Source organism: Vanrija albida (assembly GCF_041260175.1).
Source record: "Vanrija albida strain AlHP1 chromosome Unknown contig_6, whole genome shotgun sequence".
Lineage (NCBI taxonomy): Eukaryota > Fungi > Basidiomycota > Tremellomycetes > Trichosporonales > Trichosporonaceae > Vanrija > Vanrija albida.
The window spans coordinates 1,098,320-1,111,855 of record NW_027191425.1 but is presented as its reverse complement, the minus strand read 5'-3'; the positions used below and the strand labels follow the sequence as shown (position 1 = coordinate 1,111,855).

The 13,536-nt window shown below is 63.7% G+C and overlaps 7 protein-coding genes across 7 annotated transcripts; 2 read left to right on the top strand and 5 right to left on the bottom strand.

The window, feature by feature from the left end:
- Positions 1-25: 25 nt before the first annotated feature.
- Positions 26-1,689, bottom strand: Q8F55_007788 (uncharacterized protein; the record flags this gene model as incomplete). Its single annotated transcript, XM_069356208.1, has 4 exons — positions 26-679; positions 714-951; positions 987-1,089; positions 1,125-1,689. 4 exons carry the CDS (start codon positions 1,687-1,689, stop codon positions 26-28), a joined length of 1,560 nt encoding a protein of 519 aa, XP_069206049.1.
- Positions 1,690-1,784: 95 nt separating this feature from the next.
- Positions 1,785-2,674, bottom strand: Q8F55_007787 (uncharacterized protein; the record flags this gene model as incomplete). Its single annotated transcript, XM_069356207.1, has 2 exons — positions 1,785-2,043; positions 2,082-2,674. The coding sequence occupies 2 exons, from the start codon at positions 2,672-2,674 to the stop codon at positions 1,785-1,787; spliced, it is 852 nt and encodes a 283-aa protein (XP_069206048.1).
- A 348-nt stretch (positions 2,675-3,022) lies between these two features.
- On the bottom strand, positions 3,023-4,721 carry Q8F55_007786 (uncharacterized protein; the record flags this gene model as incomplete). Its single annotated transcript, XM_069356206.1, has 3 exons — positions 3,023-3,241; positions 3,276-3,403; positions 3,440-4,721. The coding sequence occupies 3 exons, from the start codon at positions 4,719-4,721 to the stop codon at positions 3,023-3,025; spliced, it is 1,629 nt and encodes a 542-aa protein (XP_069206047.1).
- An 886-nt stretch (positions 4,722-5,607) lies between these two features.
- On the top strand, positions 5,608-6,738 carry Q8F55_007785 (uncharacterized protein; the record flags this gene model as incomplete). The annotated part of the gene is made up of 2 exons (XM_069356205.1): positions 5,608-5,835; positions 6,022-6,738. The coding sequence occupies 2 exons, from the start codon at positions 5,608-5,610 to the stop codon at positions 6,736-6,738; spliced, it is 945 nt and encodes a 314-aa protein (XP_069206046.1).
- An 843-nt stretch (positions 6,739-7,581) lies between these two features.
- Positions 7,582-9,582, bottom strand: Q8F55_007784 (uncharacterized protein; the record flags this gene model as incomplete). The annotated part of the gene is made up of 5 exons (XM_069356204.1): positions 7,582-7,994; positions 8,029-8,238; positions 8,271-8,800; positions 8,833-8,947; positions 8,982-9,582. 5 exons carry the CDS (start codon positions 9,580-9,582, stop codon positions 7,582-7,584), a joined length of 1,869 nt encoding a protein of 622 aa, XP_069206045.1.
- A 510-nt stretch (positions 9,583-10,092) lies between these two features.
- On the top strand, positions 10,093-11,579 carry HLJ1 (Chaperone protein dnaJ; the record flags this gene model as incomplete). The annotated part of the gene is made up of 4 exons (XM_069356203.1): positions 10,093-10,528; positions 10,564-10,671; positions 10,707-11,467; positions 11,502-11,579. The coding sequence occupies 4 exons, from the start codon at positions 10,093-10,095 to the stop codon at positions 11,577-11,579; spliced, it is 1,383 nt and encodes a 460-aa protein (XP_069206044.1).
- Positions 11,580-11,797: 218 nt separating this feature from the next.
- TRP2 (anthranilate synthase component 1) lies at positions 11,798-13,477 on the bottom strand (the record flags this gene model as incomplete). The annotated part of the gene is made up of 3 exons (XM_069356202.1): positions 11,798-12,966; positions 13,004-13,427; positions 13,466-13,477. 3 exons carry the CDS (start codon positions 13,475-13,477, stop codon positions 11,798-11,800), a joined length of 1,605 nt encoding a protein of 534 aa, XP_069206043.1.
- Positions 13,478-13,536: the final 59 nt, after the last annotated feature.

Genomic DNA, 13,536 nt, shown 5'->3' with positions numbered 1-13,536 from the left:
ATGTTGGGGCACACCCGTCTAATTACTATGCGGGTGCGGCGGAGACGTCGCGCAGGCGCCCATCGACGAGGGGGCAGACGATCGCGACTTCGTCGTCCATGCTGCGCAGCTCGGCCTTTTGCCTCTTGTCGAGGGGCGCGATGGCGGCGCGCGGCGTCTCGGCCTCGCCGTGCCGCTTGCGTCGCAGCTGGTCACCTTCGCAGCGGTCGACCGAGCTCATGTGCTCGTGGCGGGCGATATGGAAAGCCTCGCTGATGGACAGCCAGTCGTGATCAATGACGTGGCGCCGGAGGTGCGCCCAGCCAGTTGTCGAGATGGTAGAGATGCTCGACACGCTCATGTTGAGATCGATCGTGCCGGGGCTCGAGCCGGGCGAGGCGAGCAGACCGTTGTCCTCGTTGCGGCCAGGAAACCCCTTGATAGGCGAGGACGCAAGCGAGGCCCGCGGCGAGGTCTGGTGGCGCGCCCGTGCGCGCTTCAACACGCGCAGAGTCTTCTCAGATAGGTACTTTTGCCGTGCGTCGGCCAATTGCTTGTGTCGGAATATGTAGGCCGAGCCGAGCAGGAACGATCTGATAATGTTGCTCATGCTCTGGCCGTTCTCATCGTCGATGACAAACTTGCGGTCCTTGAGGGCTTCAAAGCCATCAAAGCCGTCCGCCATGTACTTGCGAGTGATCTGGGGTCAGCGGGGGATGGGGTCTGCCACTCACGACGTAGTAGGTCCGCCCGCCAACCTCGTTCTTGATCTCCTTGCCGAGCCTCAGGCCGGGGTTCTTGACCTCGATGGCAGCGCCGTGGAGCGTCGACTCGAAGTCGATAAAGTCATTTGGGTTCTCGCGGTCCTCGTGTGTGTGGGAATGGGTCGTCAGGTGGATGCTGTTGATGCGCTTGCCGGGTGGCTTGGTGTGGTCCCAGTTGACCGCCAAGCCTGATACGATGGGGAAGCGGCTGGGGTGTAAGTGCAGGTCAGTGGACTTGCTCACCCTTCCTGAGCAGGCCACTTGCTTAGGGCACTCTCGAGCGTGTCCCAAATCCCCTTGCCGTCAATCTCGAGGCACACGACGGGGTCGTCGAATGGGAAGATTTCTGAGGGGTTAGGACGTGACAATCTTGCAGCTCACCTAGGATGTCGCCCAGCGAGATGCTTCCTGGTCCGTACTGCGAGTCTCCGCGGAGAGTCCCGCCGCAGATGATGACGGCGTCGGCACCGCACGGCTTGTGCTTTGAGCCATCAGACCCGTTCTTGTCTTCCTTGTCAAAGTCGACAGGGCTGCCCTCGACCAGGCTCTCGTCGTACGCGTGGAGGAGGACGTCTGCAGCCCAGTTCCCGAGGGACGACTCGCGCGTGCGCACGATCTCTGAGCGCGCGTCGAACGGCGAGAGACTAAAGCACACGGGCTTGCCGAGGGTTTCTTGTACGGACGCGAGGAGGGAATCGATCAGGCGCTCCATCTCGACGTTGGTGGGAGACGAGGGGATGACGTAGTGGTGCTTGCCGGTGAGGTTGACGACGGTACGGCGGCGGATGGCGTTGGGGTTGGGAGGGGATAGGTCCAGAATCGCCGACGAGAGGTCGCGGAAGTCGGTGCCAGACTTGATGATGCTGGTGTCAGCGGAGCTGGGCGGGGCCAGCTTACCGAGAGCCGCGGTCGTCCTGCGTGCCCGACGCCTCGCGGTTGCCGACATAGCCCTCCCACGACGTCGCGCCCTTGCCAATGTAGTAGACCTGGGTGTTAGTGAGGTCAGTGGAAGTTGGCTCACATGATCGTGCCCTCCGATGATCAAGTCGACGCCGTGCTCGTTCTCGACGTTCTTGCCGGCGACAGCGCCGAGCTCGTTCGAGAGCCAGATGTCCTGGTGTCAGCGTACCCCTGAGAAGCACTTACGTTTGGCAAGCGGCAATGCGTGAGCGCGATGATAATCTCAACGCGGTGCTCGCCATTGGGGTCGCGGAGCTCGCGCGACAGCTCGAGCGCGACGTCCTTCATGGGCTGGTACTTGAAGTTTTCTGGCCACGAGGGGATGGTCGCGATCCAGTCCCTGCCGCGTCAGTGGCGCCCGTGCGGCATGCTTCTCACTCCTCCACGATGCCAATGATGCCGATGCGCACGCCGCATTTCTCCGTCACGAAGAACCGGTGCAGCGGCGCGGGCGTCTTGCCCGTCTGCGTGTCGACGACGTTGCTCAGCAGCCAGGGGAAGGAGGTCGCCGAGACCAGCTTGGTCATGTGTGGGTAGCCTGGGTGTGAGCACGTGTCAAGCAAGCCACCAAGCCCACCAAAGTCAAAGTCGTGGTTGCCTGGGGTGTCAGCGAACGTCGGCACAGCTTGGCTCACCGACACACGCCGCGTCCAGCTTGAGCCCGTTGAGCACCGGCACCTGGCGTCAGCTCCACAGGCGGTGCAACGCACCATGTGGCTCCCGCGCGTGACGCTGCTGTCCACGCTGGGGGAGAAGACGTCGCCCGCGAAGAGGATGAGACCGTCTTTCTCGTCCGAGGCGGGCTTGGTCGCCCACTCGTCGCGCAGGCTGTAGACGAGCTCGGTGAACTGGCCGACGGAGATGTCGGCCTCGGGCGGCGCGTCGTTGGAGGGCGCGCCGGGCTGGGGCACGTACCGCTGCCGCACGCGGTAGACGTCGTTGAATGCCAGCAGGGGGATGTTGACCGACATGGGGGGTGAGGGGATGAGGGATGTAGAGAGAATGGAAGAGTGCAAAGGAAGCTGCGACTGGCCAGGGGAAGGAAAGCGCGCGCGGTTCGGCGTCGTCGTCGTCACTGTTGGAGTCGCCGACTTGCTGATTGGCGCACAGTGTGGGGTCCCCGCAAAGTCGTTTAAACGATCAACAAGGAATGTTTACGCCAGTGATGGTGGCGAGGCCGCCTGCTTACACTCTGACGCCGTGATGGGTCTCTCTCGCCTTTGCATCGCCCTTGCCGCTCCGCCGCATTAACCAGTGCATGGTACGAGTATTATTCAATGATAGCAACGACCTCTAACCCTCTAATACAATCTAGCACTCTACCTCTTCTCGTCAACATCCTCGACGTGCGACACGGCGTTCTTGGCAAACGCGTCCACGTTGGTCGTCGCAAACTTGCGCGCCGAGACGCCGTGCTCGAAGAGGACGTCGATCTCAGCAAACGAGCGTCCCGAAGGCTCAGGTACACGATAGTACGTGTAGATGATGCACAGGAAGCAGGAGCCGCCCCAGAAGAAGCCGGCAAAGTTGCCCCAGTTCTGGACGTCAGCGGCGACGCGAGCCAGGACTCACCCAAGCGTCCGTGTTCAGCATGTATGGCGTGAGCACCGAGCAGACAATGCCGACAATGTTGTACAGGTTGCGGCCGAGGACGACCGTCTTGATCTGCAGCCGGCGGGTCGACAGCTCGGCGACGAGGCCTGGGGTGTGAGCAAACACACGACGGATCTACTCACTGTAGGCAATCGTTCCCACGGTGCACTGGTAGAAGGCAGCCCAAATAATCATCATGGCGCCGGTCGCCATGGCGGCCTGCTGGCGGTGAGCCTCGGGGACGAGCCCGAGGAAGCCCATGACGAAGAGAGCGGCGCAGAGGCCACACAGACCGTAGAGGTAGAGGGAGCGGCGGCCGACGCCCATGGACATGAGGAACCACGCGCCGAATACACCAGCACAGTTGATGGCGTAGATGCCAATGGTAAAGTTGAACGCAATGTCGTTGCGCACGCCGGCCTTTTGGAGAAAGTAGGTGGCGTAGCCCGAGAACGAGTTGCCCGCGAGGTTTTGCATCGCCCAGACCATGCACACGATTTCGGTGCGGCGGAGATCCGAGCCGCGGAAGCAGTCGAGGTAGCTCGAGCCCGAGGTGATCTCGCGCTCGAGCTCGGTGGTGTGGCGCATCATGTCGATGGTCTCGTCGGCGTCAAAGTCGGTCTCGCGGTCGAGGCTGGTCAGGCGCAGGAGCGCGTGCTTTGCGTCCTCGAGGCGGCCTTTACGGACGAGCCACCACGGGGACTCGGGCGCGAGCATGACGCCGATGAAGAGGGGCAGCGGCCACATCCACTGCAGGCCGAAGGGGATGCGGTACGCCCACTGGTCGGTGCGGGGGAGCATGGACTTGATGACCGAGGAGCCGATGACCTGGCCAATTCCCCAGCAGAAATTGACGTAGCACGTGAGGTAGCCGCGGAGAGCGACGGGGCAGACTTCAGACGCGTAGGTGATGGTGAGGGTCTGGAACACGCCCCAGGGGATACCGCAGAGGATCTGGGCGACCTGGAGCTGGACAATGCTCTTGGCGGTGAAGGCGATGGCGATGAAGCCCGAGAGCAGGACGAGACACGACATGACGGTGTAGCGGTAGCCGAAGCGCTCAGACACGATGCCGTTGAGGAACAGGCCGATGATGGATCCGACGTTGGCGCCGTTGCTGAGGCCGGCCTGCCAGCGCGCGGGAATCTCCCACTTGCCCTCCTTGTTGAGCTCGCCGTACTTTTGGTTGAACTGGGGGAAGGCGTAGAAGTTGCCGAGCAGGCACACATCGTAGCCCTCCATGACGATGCAGGTGGAGATGACGAGCGACCAGGCGACGGCCTTGGGGTAGAGGCGCAGGCCTTGGAGGAGCGTCATGCTCTGCTCTTTCTCGGTCGCGCGGCGCGCGTTGTTGCGCAGCTCGCTCAGCGACGGCGTGATCTCGGGGCCCGAGTCGCGGCCCTCGGCGTCGGCGACTTTGGACATGGCGGGGGGTGGGGGGGTGGAGTGGTGGGTTGGTGGTGAGTGAGATGCAAGACAATTCTGCGCGTGTTGATTGCCGGCGGCGTGGGCGTGTGACGCGTCGCACTAGTCGTGGCCTCGTGGACAACTCTGCCGCAAGCAAGCCGTCGATCAAACAAACAAGCATACCACGGCCACACCACTGTTAGTCACTGCCCGCGCCTCCTCGGCGCCGCGCCCACACCTCCTCGCCACGCATGCATGCCCGCTCGCTGCGTATACGGCGCTGCTCGCTGCATACAGCACAGTTCCCACCACCGAGGAAAATTTAGCCAATGGGAGCAGGGCCTACCCGCCGGCGTTTTCTCGCCTCGCGTGCGGCCCTGCTGTGGCAGAAAAAGCGTTCTCCCAGGCCGTCTGAACGTGTAGAATGATGGTATGAGCGGTTCCAAGAGGGGAGGTGATGCCAAGGCCCTCCAGGCGATTATATACGTTTCCAGACGAGGTATAGCCGCCTGCAGGCTGGCTACGCACCGACGCCGCGCCATGTCCGATATCGGCTGTAGGTCGGGGGAAAATCGCCCGAGGGAATGCCGATTCGGAGTCGGGTCGGGGGTAAAGCGGAGCAAATTGCAACGGCTCGCAGTTTACTGGGTGGCCAAGTCGTCTGCCTCAGTCTGGCCCCACCCCCGCAATGTATGCGGAGGACTCGGGCCGATGAGCGACGGACAATCCTTGCGCGTGCAACGGCTGAAATGCACCGAGCCGGCCAGGCGCCGGTCGGCAGGAAGAGGGACGCAGACGCCGCCGCGAAGCCGAATCGGCCTTGCAAAGAGTCATAAGAGGGGTCGCCTGGAGGGCGACACTTCTTCCCTCACGATCCGTACCGCACCACACACACACACACACAATGGTCCACGCCCCCGAGATTACCGACTACGTCAAGGACGCGGCGCACAAGCTCGACGTTGTGAGCGACGACGTTGACGCCGTCAACGTCCTCAAGCTCCAGAACAAGGCCGCCGCGGCGGCCGCCGAGCCGGCCTTTGACGCCGAGTCCAAGTTTGACGCCGAGAAGGACAAGACGGCGTTCAGGCAGTACGAGGATGCCTGCGACCGCGTCAAGAACTTTTACGCCGTGAGTGGGCCGTGGCTGGTGGCGACGAAGCTGGTTGTGGCGAGGTTGTCACCGTGGTGGCTCGTGTGGCTCGTGCCTTGTGGCATCGGCAGGTTTCCGCACCACCATCTTGGCACAACACCTCCTTGGCACAACCGATTTCCCGGTGCCACCCCCCAACCGTGAAGCCCCGCTGACACCCCCCAGGAGCAGCACCGCAAGCAGACGCTCGAGTACAACATCAACATCCGCAAGCAGTTCCAGAACACGGTGCGCGCGCGCATGACCATCTGGGAGGCCATGGAGCTGCTCGAGAAGCTCGTCGACGAGTCGGACCCCGACACGTCGGTCGGCCAGATCGAGCACCTGCTCCAGACGGCCGAGGCCATCCGCCGCGACGGCAAGCCCGACTGGATGCAGCTCACCGGGCTCGTGCACGACCTCGGCAAGCTGCTGTGCTTCTTTGGCGCCGAGGGCCAGTGGGATGTCGTCGGCGACACTTTCGTCGTCGGCTGCAAGTTCTCCGACAAGATCATCTACCCCGAGACGTTCAAGGAGAACCCCGACTACAACGACCCCAAGCTCCAGACCGAGCTCGGCATCTACGAGCCCAACTGCGGCCTCGACAATGTCCTCCTGTCCTGGGGCCACGACGAGTACATTTACGACGTGCTCCGCCGCCAGTCGACCCTCCCCAAGGCGGCGCTGTCCATGCTCCGCTACCACTCGTTCTACCCCTGGCACCGTGAGGGCGCCTACCGCCACCTCATGAACGAGGACGACTATGAGCAGCTCAAGGCCGTCGAGGCGTTCAACCCCTACGACCTCTACTCCAAGTCGGACAGCCCACCCAAGGTCGACGAGCTCAAGGAGTACTACCAGGGTCTTATCGACAAGTACATCCCCGGCGAGATTGAGTGGTAGGGGGTGGGCTCTGGGCGATTGTACGAGGCGACGAAGCACACAAGGACAATTGTACACTACTTCTGGGACGTCCTACAGTCCTACCTATGCATATACTATAGACTGTGTGGGTGCGAGCCAAGGGGCATGGGGCAGGAGCGTGCCAATGCCACAACGATTTCAGCATGCCGCAGTGCCATCCCTGCCAACTGTCTGGTGGTGGGAGTAGCGACTCGGTCCCATCATCAATCCGCCCGCTCTCGCTATGCCGCACGCATCGTGCGGTGTAGTTCTCTCGCCGTCGAGGGGAAGAAGCCACAGAGGCCGTTTCCATCCCGAGTATCCTGACGACGTCGACGCTCGGCGCCCGTTTCCTGTCGCCCTCGCCAAGTCCGTTCGCGGACATGGCCCGGGCACGACCGCCACATCTGCAAAAGGATGTGCCACTTGGTAGCCACTTGGTCTGTTTACAGTCTGATTCAAAAAGCTGGAAGCTTGGTGGGGTATTGGACACTACCCCAGTGTTGATTGACCGGACCCCCGGTTGAGCTGTTAGACACTACCAGTGTTGATTGACCGGGCCCCCGGTTGAGCTTTGACGATGCCCATCGTTGATTGACCGGACCCCCGGTTGGGCCGCTCGCAGAGTGAGCTGGTCAAGTGGCTTGCTAACCACTTGGGCAACGACTGCTGTCGTGCTTGTTTACCGGCTACTCGGACTGCTTATGAGTGAGCATGGACCGACGGCCGTCGTGTGACGGCGACCTGACTGAGAGAACAGACGTGTGGCACTTCTTCCATTCACTCAACTTCTTGCATCACTTCTTTCATTTACTCGACTACAGTACACCAGCGAGTCCGCACCTACTTGGTGTACGGCTCGGCCCACTTGCCGTCGTTCTGCGCGATAATCTGCAGCGCGACGCGCCTGCTAAACCACCGCGCCATCATAAAGTTGCCAATGACACTAAACACATGCGGTAGGCCCATGTCGCGCGCGACGCCAGCGACCTCCCAGTCCTTGTCGAGGCCCCAGACCTGCTTTGCCTTGGCGGCGTTTGCCTCGCCAAACACCTCGGCGACCGTCGCCGGGAAGCCAGTGTACCCCGTGGCAAAGACCACCAGGTCGAACCGCTCGCGCGAGCCGTCGGTAAACGTCACGTAGTTGTCGGCGTCAAACGACGCAATCTCGCCCTGCTGCACGGCAATCTTGCCTGCCGCGATCATCTCCGAGCCGCCCGCGGTAAAGTAGTACCCGCCGACCTTTTGCAGCGCGACTGGGGTGTCAGACAACAAACCAACTTCACGTACGCAAGAGCCACCCCGTGCCCTCGATCCCGGGCCAGGTGCGGAACCCGGCCCGCTTGAGCCCGTCGAGAATCTCCTTGTCCGCCTCGGCGAGGTGGCGCACGATGCGCTGGTGGAAAAACTTGCCGACCTGCTTGGGGATCGAGTCCATCAGCCGGTCGGCCGTGTCGATCGAGTGGGTCGCGAGGCCCTCTTCGGTAAAGATGCCGCCGTCTGGCGTCAGCGCTGCCTGCCGCTCTACCCACCAAGCAAGGGCAGCCCATTCTTGATGCTCATGATAAACGTCGGGGACCGCTGCAGCATGGTCGTCTCGACGCCCTTGTTGACGAGGTCGGCGCTGATGTCGTGGGCCGAAGTACACGCGCCGACGACCAGCGCCTTCTTGCCGGTCCACGCGTCCCCGCCGGCGTGCTTGGACGAGTGGACAATGGTACCCGCCCACTCCTCCTGCCCCTTGAACGGCGGCGGCATCTTGGCCTTGCCGCCCGCCAGACCGGTGGCGAGCACAATGTGCCCGACGCTCATCGGGCGCTCCTCGACGCTGCCGTCGGCCTTTGTGCGCAGCACGACCACGTTCCACTTGCCCGCCGCCGCGTCCCACACCGTCCGCGCCGGGTCCAGCGTGCTCTTCAGCCACACATTACACTCCATCGCCTCGGCGTACGACTCGAGCCAGTTGGCCAGCTTGCCCGCCGGCATAAACTTTGGCCAGTTGTCCGGGAACGGCATGAACGGCATGTGGTTGGTGTACACTGGGTCGTGGAGGGAGAGCGACCTGGCGTCAGTTGCGCCGGCAGCAGCACCCACGCATAGCGCTTGCGCCAGTTGTCGCCGATGCGCTCAAACTTGTCGACACACAGCGACGTGACGCCAAACGAGTTGAGCATGGCCGCGGTGGCGAGGCCGTTGTGTCCGGCCCCAACTGGCTGTCAGCGACCTCCAAACCCCCGCCTCACGGATCAGGACCTCGGGGTCGCTCTCCCTAAACTTGCTCTCGCGCTCCCTCCGCTGGTCGTACGTCTCCTGCAGGTTCTGCTCGCCCTCGATGCGCTTCGCGCCCACGAGCTGGGGGTGGCCGTCGACCTCCTCGAGCAGCGTGTAGACGGTGTACGCCTTCCACCCGCTGCCCTCGTGCACGAGCCGCGCGACGCCCGACGCCGTGCCGAGGCCGGTCCGGAAGGCAAAGTGCACGCGCACCCACGTCACGTCGGGGAACGGCGACTCGAGCACCGGCGCCGGGTCGGCGACGGCAAACTCGCGCGCCTTGGCGCCGGGGAACGTGTCCCCCGCGGCGGTCGCGATCTGGCCCTTGTCGGCGGCAAAGGTGCGAAAGTCGCGCGTGAACGCCAGAATGTCGCGCCAGTAGCCCGTCGGCGTGAACAGCGCGGCGAACGCCTCACCGTCACCCTTGGCCGCTGCCGACGCGAACGCGGACACGAACGCGGCCGCGACGGCCGGCACGTCCACCGCCGCGGGGGGCGTGAACCCGGCCTGGTGGGTTGGGAGCTCTTGTTGCTGTGGGTCGGAAACCATGGCTGGTGGTGGGGACGGCCCCATGGGGCTGTGGCGCGTCTTATAGACGTCGTTCATCCCGACGACGCCCTCCCCCACGCCAAGCCTGCTGCCGCTGCCGGGGGCCGGGAGAGAAGTCAGCTGCGGCGTCCACTCTCGCCCGAGAAGACGCATCGGAGGGCGCGACGACAGGCCGGACCGAAGACAAGAGTAACCGGACGGTCGGCTTCTCGGCATGCCCATGGGGCATCGGACATGGCCTACGCCTTGGCGAGTGCCGCAGTCGCGCAGCCACTTGGCGACGACCGTCGCGTGGCACACGTGGCGCACGTGGCGTTGAGCCTAATCCCGTTGCCTGTTTCTAATCGACCACTGCATTCCTAATACCATTACAACTCTCCATTAGCCCCACCTAACGCCGGTGGCAAATGCCGCGTGGCGCCCAGACCCAGGCCGCAGCCAGTGCACGCGCGTGCTTACAATGTCTGTCGTGTTCGATGGAACGAGACGACGCTGCGATTGCGATAACCCCCACACCACACCCCACCACACATCATGGAGGTCAACAAGGACGAAGCACTGCGCTGCCTCTCCATCGCGCAGCGGCACCGCGGGAGCTCCAACCTCACCGCGGCGCTCAAGTTTGCGCGCAAGTCGGTGTCGCTGTACCGCACGCCCGAGGGCGAGGCCATGGTCGTTGTGATTGAGCGCGAGATCGCCACGGGCGGCGCGGCGAGCGCCGGCGGGTCGTCGTCGCCGCCCGCGACCCCGTCGACGCCCAACGGGTCGTCGTCGGCCCGCGCTACCGGCGTCGAGGAGCACGTCACGAGCGCACACCGCCGGCACCCGGAGAAGAAGGAAGAGGCGGGCAGCAGCAGCAAGACGGCGACCGACGCAAAGGGCAAGAAGCGCGAGTACACTGTCAAGCAGCTTGAAGTCGTCACCCGCATCAAGAAATGCCGCGAGTACGAGTACTACGAGATCCTAGCCGGTGCGTCGGGAGATGGTACTCCGCTGACCCCGCAGTCGAGAGGACATGCTCAGAGAACGACGTCAAGCGCGCGTACAAGAAGCTCGCGCTCGCACTGCATCCCGACAAGAACGGCGCACCGGGCGCCGACGAAGCGTTCAAGAGTGAGTCTGACGACCAACCCCCCACTAACCCCCAGTGGTGTCCAAAGCCTTCCAGATCCTGTCCGACAACGACCTACGAGCGTCGTTCGACTCGAACCCCGGCGTCGACCCAACACAGCGCGGCGGCGGCGGCGGAGGGGGCATGGCGCGCGGGTTCGGCGGCGGCGGCATGCACCCCGGCTTCGGGGGCGGCGGCGGCTTCCACGGCGAGATGAACCCCGAGGACCTGTTCAACATGTTCTTTGGCGGCGGCGGCATGCAGGGCGGGTTCGGGCAGTCGCCGTTCGGCGGCGCGCGAGTGTACACATTCGGGGGCAACAACGGCTTTGGCCAAGGCTTCAACAACGCGCGGCGCGCACGCAACGCCGCGGGCGGTATGGACGAGGCGCCCCAGTCCCCCCTAATGGCGCTACTCCCCGTCGGCATCCTGCTCCTCTTCGTCATGTTCTCGCTCATCCCGACCCTCTTCTCCGGCCCACACATCCCCGACCCAAACTTCCGCTTCCAGCCGTCCGAGCAGTACGACATGGCGCGCAAGACGTGGCAGCACCACATCCCATACTACGTCAACAAGGGCGAGTGGGAGCAGTGGCCCGTGTGGGACGACGTGCCCGAGAAGCGCCGCGACCAGCCAGACGTGTACAAGTACTCGCGCAAGGTCCGCGCGTTTGAGCGCGACGTCGAGCAGGTCCAAATCCAATACCTCCAGACCGAGTGCCGCAGCTTTGAGGCGACAAAGCAGCGCAAGATTGCAGAGGAGGCCGGCCTGTTTGGAATAGGCGCCGACATGGCCAAGGTGGGTACGGCTCGCACCGCAGCGCTGACGACAGATCCGCGACCTCCGAGCCCAGACCCACCAGGCATGCGAGCAGTTGAAACGCTTCGGCGTCACCATGCAGCCATTTTAGTTTGTAGATTATTCTGGATCATGTATGCGATAGGCATAGTGCGACGTGGAGCGGCGTGGGACGCGCGGCGCGCAGACCCTGGTGGCAGGCCGTCGGCGTGGCGTCGGCCTGCGCCGGCGCGCCGGCGTGGCAGGCAGCAACAAGTACATGCCTGGCTACAAGGCTCGCCGCCCTATGCACACCGCCGATGCACACCTCTAGATCACCTCGCTCTATACCTACTTTTGCTGCTGCAGGGCGTGGTGGTACTCCTCGGCCGAGGCAATCGCCTTGATGTTGGCCGCCGCCTTGTTGCACGTCTCGATCCACTCGTCGTACTCGACCGAGTCGAACACGATGCCGCCGCCAGCCTGGAGATACAGCGTGCCGTCCTTGAACGTCATTGTGCGGATCGCGATGCACGTGTCGAGCTCGTTGCGGTCAAAGTCGAAGCGGCCAACAGCCCCCGCGTACACGCCGCGGCGCTCCTGCTCGAGCCCGCCCACCAGCTGGATCGCCTTGACCTTTGGCGCGCCCGACACGGTTCCCGCCGGGAAAATCGAGCGGAACGCGTCAAACCGCGACTGGTCGTCGCGCAGGATGCCGCTAATCTGCGACGTGATATGGATGACGTGGCTAAACTTCTCGAGCCGCATCAGGTCGTCCACCTTGACCGTCTCGGGCTTGCACACGCGGTTCACGTCGTTGCGCGCCAGGTCGACCAGCATAATGTGCTCGGCCCGGTCCTTCTCCGACGCCAGCAGGCCCTGGCCCAGCTCAACGTCCTCGGCCGCATTCTTGCCGCGCTTGACCGTGCCAGCAATCGCGTGGTTGTACACCTTGCGGCCCTCGACCTTGCACAGCGTCTCGGGCGACGCACCGACGAGCTGCACGTCGCCGCAGTTCAGGTAGAACATGTACGGGCTGGGGTTGAGGCGGCGCAGGTGGCGGTAGACGTTGAACGGGTGCAGGTCCGTCTTGCGTGCGAGGCGCTGGCTGGGCACGGCCTGGATAATGTCGCCCTTGACAATGTGCTCCTTGAGCTTGGTGACAAACGCCTCGTAGCCGGCGCGTCCGACGTTGCTGACCGCCTCGTTGCCGAGCGTGATCGGGCCCTGGGGAACGTCGGGGACGCCAGGAGCGACGAGCTTTGCCTTGACGGCGGCGATGCGCGCAGCGGCCTCGGCGTACAGCTCGGGCAGCTTGGAGATGGGCTCGCCGTCGGGGAGGTAGACGTGCGAGACAATCTTGATCGACTGGAAAATGTGGTCAAAGATGACAATCGTCTGCGCGAGCATGAAGAAGGCCTCGGGCATGCCGGGGATGGGGTTGCGCGGCGGCGTCGCGGGCTTGGTCACGGGCTCAAAGTGCGCGATCGAGTCGTATGTGATGAAGCCAACAGCCCCGCCTAACACGTCAGCAACGCCTTCCGCCTAGCCACCCACCAGTAAATGTCGGCACGGCGTCCAGCTTGACATAGCGGTACTGGTCGAGGTCCTTTTCCAACGCCTCGAGCGGGTCGCCCTCGACGTCAAAGCCCTCGCCCGTGCGCACCGTCTTGAGCGGGTCGGCGCCGACAAAGGAATACCGCGCGAGGTTCTCACCGCCCGTGATCGACTCGAGGAGGAACGAGTAGTCGCTGCCCTCGGACACCTTGAGGTAGGCGGCGACCGGCGTGAGGAGGTCGGCGGGGATGTCGTCGTACACGGGGACGAGGTTTGGGCGCTGGTGCTCGAGGGGCGTGACTGCGCCAGCTGCAGCGCCTGATGATGAGGGGAAGCCGGACGAGGCCTTTGGCAGGAGCGTCGTCGGGGTCGAAGTGGCAGTCTCGAGGAGGGACTTGACCTCGTCGAGCGAGGGTTTCAATGTCTGGGGGTGTGAGCTGGGTGGCTGTGATGTGCACTCACTGCCTGGGTCATGGTGGCGGGTGTGGGCGGCGGGTGCAAGGGTGCAGACGGTGCAATGCCTGCTATTGTTG